General features: G+C 39.6%; 1 protein-coding gene across 3 annotated transcripts in view; it reads right to left on the bottom strand.

Moving 5' to 3' along the window:
• LOC107691579 (proprotein convertase subtilisin/kexin type 5-like) overlaps positions 1-5,496 on the bottom strand; it is a 47,690-nt gene extending 42,194 nt beyond the window's left edge. For 2 of the 3 annotated variants that reach the window (XM_016490244.1, XM_016490245.1), the window contains exons 1-3: positions 4,745-5,496; positions 2,988-3,092; positions 1,738-1,881 (exon numbers count right to left, since the gene is read on the bottom strand). In XM_016490244.1, coding sequence (XP_016345730.1) covers positions 1,738-1,881; positions 2,988-3,092; positions 4,745-4,915 — 420 coding nt within the window. In that variant the 5' untranslated portion in view covers positions 4,916-5,496. The remainder of the gene's footprint in view (positions 1-1,737; positions 1,882-2,987; positions 3,093-4,744) is intronic. The other variant, XM_016490246.1, reaches the window with a different exon arrangement.
• Positions 5,497-10,221: the final 4,725 nt, after the last annotated feature.

Here is a 10,221-nt window from a genome sequence, read left to right as displayed (position 1 = left end):
GGTGTGTGTTCACGGTGTGTGTGTGTTCACTGCTGTGTGTGTGCACTTTGGATGGGATAAATACAGAGCACTAATTCCGAGTATGGGTCACCATACTTGGCCACATGTCACGTCACTCACTAAATACATTTAGTGTATATGTTTGCAAATACAAAGAAAATTTGGTTATTATTCTGGTTATTATTTAAAAAAAAAATAGAGATAGAGATACAGGAGAGTGGATTCAATCCCACATCTCCCACGAATACCACAGCTCAATGTGTCTGCAACATGCATGCTAAACACAAGGCCCGAGTAAAATCCTGGCTATTTCTGGTGCCTTTAAAATCCCAAGCACGTGGTAACAAGCTAACATTATTTTTAAAACATATCTTTGTAAATTACTGCATCTTTCCTCATGCATCTCAGACACTGTTATTACATGCGTCACATGGAACCAAATGTACAGTTTCATTGGGCCTAGAGTTGGAATTACTCAAGTTTATTTGCTCCCAAAGTACAACTCGCAGGTCAACAAGAGAAACCTGAGCCAAATGGATGCATTCAGGTCAACGTATTAATGTTATCTGAGCCATATTAACCACTGACAGAGCTGTAACAACCCATTAGAGAACAAGCGCTTAGTTCACTCTCGCCGTTTCGGTTGAAGCTATAAATACGATCATAGACAGAAAGTGATGACAACAATTACTATGTGTGCTATGACTCAAGGTTTCAGCCGCAGCCAAAGTGCAACCTTTCATACATTCTGGCAAATCTAGATGGCTGTTTACCATGTTAAAAAAAAAAAAAAAGTGCAAGGATGTCTTCACATTCCCTACGTGCTGATGTACCACACCATCAGCTCTCGTGAGCTGAGGAACATAACAGCTATGAAAACAAGAGCCTGTTTGTACAATTACCTCACAGAAAATGTCTCCGCTAGACGTTATGATAGAGCTTATGAAAGTTCACTGTATCTCTCTGGGTAGTTTTCACATGTAGAAACTCGGCTAATCTGGTGTGACAGGCATCGTTTCCTTTGAGCGAGATTTAAACTGACAAATTAGTTTTAGTTAAAAACACCAAAGTTTTACTACCTGCCATTGCGTTTTAGTGAAAAGCCACCTTGAAAAGCAGAAGATTGGCTTGGTTTTGCATTTAACTAACAACATGATACATTGTCTTTAATGAAAGCATTCGCAACTCATTTCAATTCAATAATGAGCTGGATTGCGGACTTAAACAGAATATTCAGCTGCAAATAACATGGGACGTGACTTGATTTTATCTGTCTGGATGTGAAGTTAGTCTATGATATTATTGGATAATTTCATTATATACAGTAAGTGTTTATCTCAAAGTTTCACCTTTTCATTGATCACTGTGGGATTTGTAAGGCATAAGGAAAAATATGTATAGTGAAAAAAGCTTTACAAATAAATTGAATGGAGTAATTTTCTCTTTTGTCTGTGTGCCTTTGCTAACATCAGCAAAAAATAAGTTATTTCTGAGGAGAAAGAAAATACATTTTCGTGATAGAATACAAACATGACTTTTTGCCTTTCAGAATAAGTTGTGCTTGATGATTCATTTACTGTTAGACCTTGGTTAAGGACTCGAGCTGAACAGCTCAGAAGTTTTTTTGGCAGTAGGAAATTATGAAAATCATGACAAAGATCAAGACTTTATCAACTTGTTTTTCAACGTTAGCAATTCAGAAAAACGATGTACACCATGTTGATTAAGAATACTCACTATGTACCACATACTGCTCCATTTAGCATCATTGAAGTAAATGGAGTTGGACTGGGCCATACTGGACTGTACAGGACCAGGATATGAGGGTTTATAATCTCGCTTTGTTCTCCTCTTCACCACCTGCTGTTGCACCCACTCCACCTGAGAAAGAAGGAGAAGAGATCCTTAAGGAACTGACAAACACCAACATTGTTTCATGACATTTATTTTCTTTAACATTCATCCAATTATATGAATGATGGATACTGGAACACAATAATGAGAAAATTTATATATTTTTTTTTATAAAAATCAACATGAATTAAAGGCATAAACACTATGATGATGTATACATACTGTGCATTTTTAATATCATTCTCTGTAGTAATACAATAATGAGAATGATGCCAACTCATTTTTTTCTAATGAGAATAATGGAGGAAAATATGCTTAATTATAAAGAAGGTAATGTCACCATGCCAAAATTTGTAATAATATATAGTATTAACTTTCCTCATGCACAATATCATACCTTAATTTTCCTTTCAATATTGGGATGAAATATAAATGTTATTGACAGGCTTCATTGCATGTAGCTCACAAACATGTTTGACTTAAATTATATGGTTAAAAAATCCACGAATTGGCTATTTCATTTTTTAAAGGAATACTTCACTGAGTCAGAAATTAATATTATGTCATTATTTATTCACCCTAATGTCTTTTCAAGCCTGTATAATTTTCTGTCCTCCGCCAAATAAAAAACGCAAACAGTTACGAGACACCAGTAGTTTTTGGCATCACTGATGTCAAACTAGAAGATACATCTTGAGATACCAGATTTCTAAATATGAATGAGATCTGAAAGCTACGGTGGAAAAAAAAAATTCTCATTCTCAGTTTTTGCTTTATAAAAGTGCTTTATGTCATTTTTACAGACTGACTGCCACTGGTCACCATTCAGTTTAGTTGTATGGAAAAAAGCAGCGTGAACATTCTGCCAAGTATCTCTTTTTGTGTCCCACAGAAGAAAGACAACCAAATGTTATGAAAGACACAGTGATTAAAAGATGACATCATTTTAATTATTGATTAGATAATTGTCGAATACACAAAGTGTTGTTCATGAACAGAACAGTTTACTTGCTTTGCATTGCGCAACAGTTGTTTTGAATATACTGTGAGTTCTAGTCATTTATGAGCAAGATCAGGAGTCCATATAGACCATAGAACACACAGGTGTGGGGTTGTCATAGTGACAGCCTGACCTTTGGCTCCATGGAGATGAAGCTGTGTGTGCCTCTGCTGAAAAGCGTTGACCTTTTTATCGTCCGGCTGTGGAAGAAATGGTAGTAGTCCTTCAGATCACCGATCTACAGAAACAACACACAAAACTGTCATTTACTGTATCAGAATTACTACATTACACCAGCACATCACAAAATAACAGGTTGCAAAACAAGAATCCAACCACGCTGCTTTACTAAGGAACTAAAAAAGCATATCGCGGCAGGCACGTCTTATATGTAACAATATTGGTATGAATAAATAGGAAAGAGCTACAGCAACATTCACCGCAGGCACAATGAAACCAGCTTGCATCATTAATTATTTAGTATGTCATTGACTGGAAGATTGGTTACTCAAGAGGCTGTATCACTTTCCAAAGAACAGATTAATTTAACAAGTGCAATAGCACCAGGCAGCCATGACACATTCTCCACAGACTACTGTACTCCATAGGGATGCATAAGTCTGCCATAAAAAAACAATGACTCCTAAAGTCATTGATAAGCTTTGCCAGTAAACAGTCAATCAAATGGGCTTATGGTGCTTTTAAAGCAACTGCTTTGGAATTAACTTGATGTAGGAAACTTCTGGGTTCATGAAGAGCATCTTACACAAACACATGGGCTACAACTGGCTCCTAAGGCAATCTCACATTCCTGGATCCTATAGCAGATTCCCACAGGAGGACACGAGTCTGATGAGTTGTAAAGTTCAGGAGTACTTAAACTTTCATAAATAGGGACTTCAGAGGTGACAACCTTGCGGTTGAGGAAGGACCTCTTCACTGGCACAAATAAGCACAGATGAGCGATAAGATAGCACATTGTGAAATCAGACACTGAACACGGTCGCAGTGAACTCTTTAACCACATGGGAGATCTGAGATCTGACATACAGGCTTGCTGAAGCCTGAGCGAAGTTTAAGGCTCCACCATAAACTTACATTAACCTATTACTTATTTAAATGTACCAGAATTTTTACCACCAAAGCACCAAGTGAATAACAAAACATATGATTAAACTTAATTATTATAAGACTCTTTCTTGCTCCCAGGAGGAATATGAAACTGAGACGAAAGCAGTTTATGCTATATAATGCAGTTCTTTAGTTCTACAAAGCTTGGCTTGACAAATTAAAAAACAGCCGCATTATATGTAATTTTAATATCAAGTAGTATTCAAAGTACTTAATTTGAACACATGAAACGTGAAAGATGTAACACTTTTAGCCTGTGTAACATTTTTTAGCATGTTACAGTGAATGTTACATTAATCCTGCTGAAGCATGTAGCTAATTCATGACTTCAGTTTCTAACTTATTACTTTATAATATAGAAGTACACCTAAAAGTTATTTGCTAACATTCATAACTAACAAAAAATAGCAGATATATTCACTAACACGCAGTAAAGTTTCAAAAACACCTGTTGTTGTTGGGAGTCAGCAGAGACCTGTTTGTTCACTGGGTTTTACTCGAAGCACTGGATATTCTTGCGCTAAAAACGAGTCTTCGTGCAGATTAGTGAAGATTAAAGTCTTGAAAACGTGATTTTATCAGTCTGAACTATAAAACACAACTCTGTGAAACTTGTGTGTAAAGCTTCCAGCCTTGACGTTTGAACTTCAATCAAAGTGATAGCACACTTGAACTGAGGGAAAAGAGCACTGGACTGCAAATACTATGAAATAACACACGTGAAACGCTTCAAAACATGTTAGTGCAGGACACACGTACCTGGCCCAGGTTTCTATACCCATATTTATTGGCGATATGGTCCGCTTGCTCAGGTCCGCCGGCTATCCGAACAGCCCAGTGGTTGGTGTAAATCCGAGCTTTGCACGGAGAAGAAGAGAAAAAAACCAAGCACAGCGAAACCAGGACGCACGGGAGGCTGTTCAAAACCATCTTTACCTATCTCTCTCTCGCCTCGACTCTCCCCAGCACCCCCGGTTTAGGAAAACAACCAAACTTCGTCTCTCCGTTCAGCGGGGATTCTCATAGAAGTGTCGCTTGAGCTCCACATATACTCAGCAGAGGGAGAGCGCAGGATACGAGCCTCGGAACGCTTCAGCCTGCAGCGCATCGGCCGCACACACTCCGACGCCACGGAGAGAGAGACGCGAGAGTCTGTTTGCACAGCTTTGGTTTGAATTGTTCTCTCAAGACAGTGCCGTTTTTTTTTTGTAAAGTGGAGATATGGCTCTAGCGCCTCCCTCAAATAACTACAGAGATAGTCGGGAGAGTACGGACAACGAGCCGTGTGGGGTTACCGGGGCTCCGCAGGGTCTTAAAGACACACCGCGTTCCTTCAGCACAGATCCGGCTGCGTTGTCACATTCATCACAGCCATGAGAATCCCAGAGCCTTCTGTGAAGAATAAGCTTGACAAAGTATACTGTTCTGGGTTATTTGTATATTTATAGCCAGTCATGTAGTCAGTCAGTATTAACAGCGGTAGCCAGTCAAGTAGCCTATTAACAGAAGTTTGTTCTCGTCCTCAAATTTGATTGGCCATGGAGTGCTTAAATTTAGTATAACAGCACTGGACGTTTCACTGTTTGTTTTATCCCCATGATCAAAGAATTTTGAAGGAAAAAGTCAGAATTGTGAGATGTGAACTCATAATTCTGGAGAAAAAACAGTCAGAATTGTGAGATGTAAACTCAGATTTCAGAAAAAAATAAGAACTGTGAGATGTAAACTTAAATTTCAGAGAAAAAAAAGTCAAAATTGAGAGATGTCAACTCAAAATTCTGAAAATAAAAAATCTGAACTGTGAGATGTAAACTCAGAATTACCAGAAGAAAAATCAAAATTGTAGTTTATATCTCGCAACTCTGACTTTTCTCTCTGAATTTTCTCAGAAATAAAAGGTGGCAAATAAAGGTCCTTGCACACTGAGTCTGAAATGTTCCTATCAAAATGCTTGCTACGGATGCGAAAACGCAAAAAATCAAACCTGGTCCGAATTTTTTAATGTTTCAGAGGCAGTGTGTAAACGTGATTGACACAACGTGAGGTTGTATTTATTTTTTAACGTGTGAAAATTTCGGACGAGAATTTTGGACTTTAATTTGAACTCTGATTTTGGCAAAGACCTTAACTCTTTTATTTTTCATCCTGTGACGGAAACAAGCCTCTATACAACACAGAGTAACAATATCATTGGAATCACTTCACTTCCAGCTGATGAACAATAAAAACATTGACAGCCAATCAGAATCAACTTGACTTTAAAGATCTCAGGCATTTAAAATGGCAAAAGACTGCTGTGCGTGATTAAAAAAGAAAATAATTTTATTGTGTGGATGCTAATATAGTTATCATTATAGGCCTAGTTATCTTTGTTGGTACCAAAGATGATAATAACTATAAAGTTTTAATAATCATTAAAATTCTATGAGAATAGGGAAGTCCACACCAGATTTAACCATAATGACACAGAGGAATAATATAATTGGAATCACTTTCAGGATGATTTTTTTTTTCTTGAGCTGATAACGATAAAAACATTGACAACCAAATGTAATCCACCCATTTAAGGCAGCAGACAACATATATTGACAACAGACAATATAATATAATATAGCCTATATACACTATTATTGTTGTTGTTATACAGGCCAGTCTGTTCCAGTTCATTCATTGCTCAGTGAGATGCAACACTTTCACATGCTTTGGCTTATTCTGGGACTATTTACATTGGTTGAGAAACAATATACAAACTGGCCAAGATTTTGATCTGAAATATTAAATACATTGCATAAACTTTTTTTTTTATTATGAAAAGCAACAACACATTTAGGCCTACAGAATATCAGCATGACAGCTGAATCACCATCAGTCATTTAAAAGAATAAAAACTTCTTCTGTGCTTTTGGAACTAACTTGCTCTTGAGTAGTCACCTTTATTTATATAGCACTTTTAACAATACAGATTGTGTCAAAGCAACTGAACAGCATTAATTAGTGAAAATAGTGTGTCAATAATGCAAAAAGACAAAAGTAAACACTCATTTTTCAGTTAAAGACAGTTCATCATTGAATTCAGTGATGTCAACATCCAGCTCAGTTCAGTTTAAATAAACTGAACACCTTGTTGTTTACTTCGAGTCCATAACATTTTGTCCATAAACTTGTGACTTCTAGATCTAAGGTGGTGGTCTGCTTATACTTATTCCTCTCACAGTCGCATCCGCTCGTCACCAGACAAACTTTTGATGGCATCATTATGTGCATGGCGAGCGTTACGCGTCGCTCTCATTCCCGTCATGATTGATTGATCTTTGTTTTGGTTATCCCTCCGCGCTCTGTTCAGTTTGCAGTACAAGTGCGAATCAGCATAATTGCACTAATTATGGCCAATTTACCCGTGAATGGAGCCGCTGTCAAATCCGACAGCAGACGAGGGACAAGAATATCTCACGGTCCTTATAAACTAGATGAAAGGGGACGAAAACACCCCGTGAACACGCCATTGAGTGCGAGAGCAGGATTGCAATTTAAAGCACCGAGGGAGGAGGAGAAAAGAAGGGAACATGCGGAGATTTGAGAGCGGAATCAAGTACCCAGCTCACGGAGGTAGCGGGCAACCCCATTCAGTTCGTCGCTTCTCTACCGGGGGCGCAAATTCCGCTTGACAGCCATTACCCCGCGAGCCCGAGTAGCCCCCCTTCAAGTGTCTTCCTCTGAGAACAGTTACCAGCGTGCATTCCTTCTGCTGCAATTAAGCCTTTATTTATCACCTCTTCAGAGCTGAGTAAACAAACGCAATGTGCGGAAATCACTGGATAATTATTATCCCAGGGTGCGAATTATGGGGGATTGGGGGGTCTGACCCCCCTAATTAAGGCTTGAACCCAAAAAGCCAGTCAAAATAAAAGAATGGGGGGGGTCTAAGAAGGCAGAATAAAGTATTGTTATTTTATTTTTTCCAAATAAGTTTCAGCTGCATTTTCAAACAACATTTCAGTAAAACGCAAAGTTAGTAATTTTAAGGCGGGAATGCACAATACAACTTTTGTGCAAGATTTTCCCCTGATTTGCAATCTGGGCGCATCAGCGTTGTCAAAAGCCAGAGCCAGTGTCCAGATTTCAGTTGACAAATTTAGCAGAAAATCGTGTAAAGATTGATGGCCATCGACTTCATCGATTTTTAGCTTCAATACAGTTTGAGGTCATCAAGCGTGCTTGATATTTTGGGACTATTTTAGACACATAAAGTGTGTCCCAATTTGTGTACTTATGCACTATTCTATGCCATTTTGTATAAATAGTGCAAGTGGTGCATTCACACCACTGATCTATGAATGACATAATTTATAAAATTCATACACTACAGGATTGAGTACACTGCATAGGCCCTGTCCCAAATGGCACACTTCATGTGCACTTGCAGTCTTGCAGACATTCAATGGCCGCCACACATGCATGTCCGTTAATTCCATGAGACCATAGGGTTTTCCGTTCTTCATTTTAGCTTTCCGAAGGGTGATCATGAGCGCCCCCTTTGTGGCTACTATGCACCCTCGCTGCACACTTCTGATGAGCTCCACAGCAGATTTCTACCCGACATTATGTCATGAAAGTGTGGAAGACTGAGAGTGCGAGGGTTTAGGGTGCGATTTGGGACAGGGCCATAGTGTATAGTGCATCATTTTAGAGAACTATTTTGTTTACATATGTCATGCATCTCCTAGCAGCAAGGAGTTTAAAAGTCTGATAGGCCACGTGTTTTTTAGCCAGCTAAAAACGCCAGGTGCTCTGCTGAAGCACCCTGCAGAGCCAAATGGGAGGAGCTGGAGCTCTAGCTCCCCCTCGCTGGATGTAATGGGTGGAGCTAGACACCCAACCACTCCCTAACCCTACCCCTTACCCTATCGCTAAACATAACTTCACCCATTAGTTCACACAGAGGTGGAGCTGGACATCCAGAGAGGGGGAGCTGGAGGTCATTTGGCTCTGCAGTGAGCAGTACTTGCAGCTGTGAGCACTTCTGCGGCGAAACGTTTTCAGTTGAGACGCTTTGGTTGCTATGATATGGAATATTGCTAAAGTAATATGGCAGGCCCACCGTGAAATAAATGTTTCTCAAAGCATTATTTTCATAACAATATTGTGGTAGTCTGGGAATTCCAACTGGTGAAGATATGAATATTCGGAGACAATCAATATTAACTTCTCCATTGTTGTTCAGTCATAGTACAAGCAGGGTGTGACGGTTGGCTGGTGTGGTATTAGTCTCGCCCGTTCTCCACTGTGATTGGTTAATTGACTAAAAAGTGACAGTGATGAGCGCAGTGTTTTAACCACAGTTGAACATTCTTCAATTCTCAGCGCTGAGAAAAAACGGTGAACGCGTAAAATAGATGTTCAGTGCCTCGTCACACTCCTGGCATTTTAAAAATCATGGCGCTCCCATTGAAAACAATTGAAAAAATACACTAGCCGTTGGTGGACATGCGGCCTTCAGTGTGTGCACACCAAAAGCAAAGCGAATATTTGCATCGTGTTACTTGCTCTAGATTACTCGCGGGATGTTTTTCTTGCACATAAGATGCAATTGAGGCGAATATCGCGTGTTTGAGGCAAACGCGTCACCCAATTCACGTCATTCACGTCGCCCGGCACAAATTCGCGTCTTTTCGCATCTTTGTATTGACTTTGTATGTAATCTACTTGCGAAAATATTTATGGCGCTTTTCGACTGCATGGTATGGCACGGTACGGTTCACTTTTGGGGGGTTTTCCACTGGGTACAGTACCTGGTACCTGGTACTTTTTTTAGTACCACTTCGGTTGGGGTTCCAAGTGAACTGTACCGTTACCAAAACGTGACGTGTAAACTCTGCTGATCATGGATTGGCCGGAGAGAATCGTCACTATCTGCGTCACTGAACTTGCGACACAAACACAAAAGAACCGCTAGATTTAAATCAGCACAGCCAGAGAAGGATCGAATGCAACTGTTTTGAACAAGCGCACCTTTTTTTAACAACCAAAAATGGCTGTTTCGTTGTCTATTGAGGAAGTACAGACGTTCCTCTCGTTGATAGCAGAGGAGTGGACCCAGTGAGAGCTTGATGGGGCGAAGCGGAATGAAAACGTTTTTCAGGAGTCGCAGCAGTAGAGGCGGCGCAACTATAACGACATGTGAATAATCCCGCCCACTCTAAAGCGGTACTGAACTGCAGTGGAAACGCAAACCGTGC

This window comes from Sinocyclocheilus anshuiensis, unplaced genomic scaffold (genome assembly GCF_001515605.1).
Source record: "Sinocyclocheilus anshuiensis isolate Anshui unplaced genomic scaffold, SAMN03320099.WGS_v1.1 scaffold630, whole genome shotgun sequence".
In the NCBI taxonomy this organism is placed as follows: Eukaryota; Metazoa; Chordata; class Actinopteri; order Cypriniformes; family Cyprinidae; genus Sinocyclocheilus; species Sinocyclocheilus anshuiensis.
This window is presented reverse-complemented; position numbering and strand designations above follow the sequence as displayed.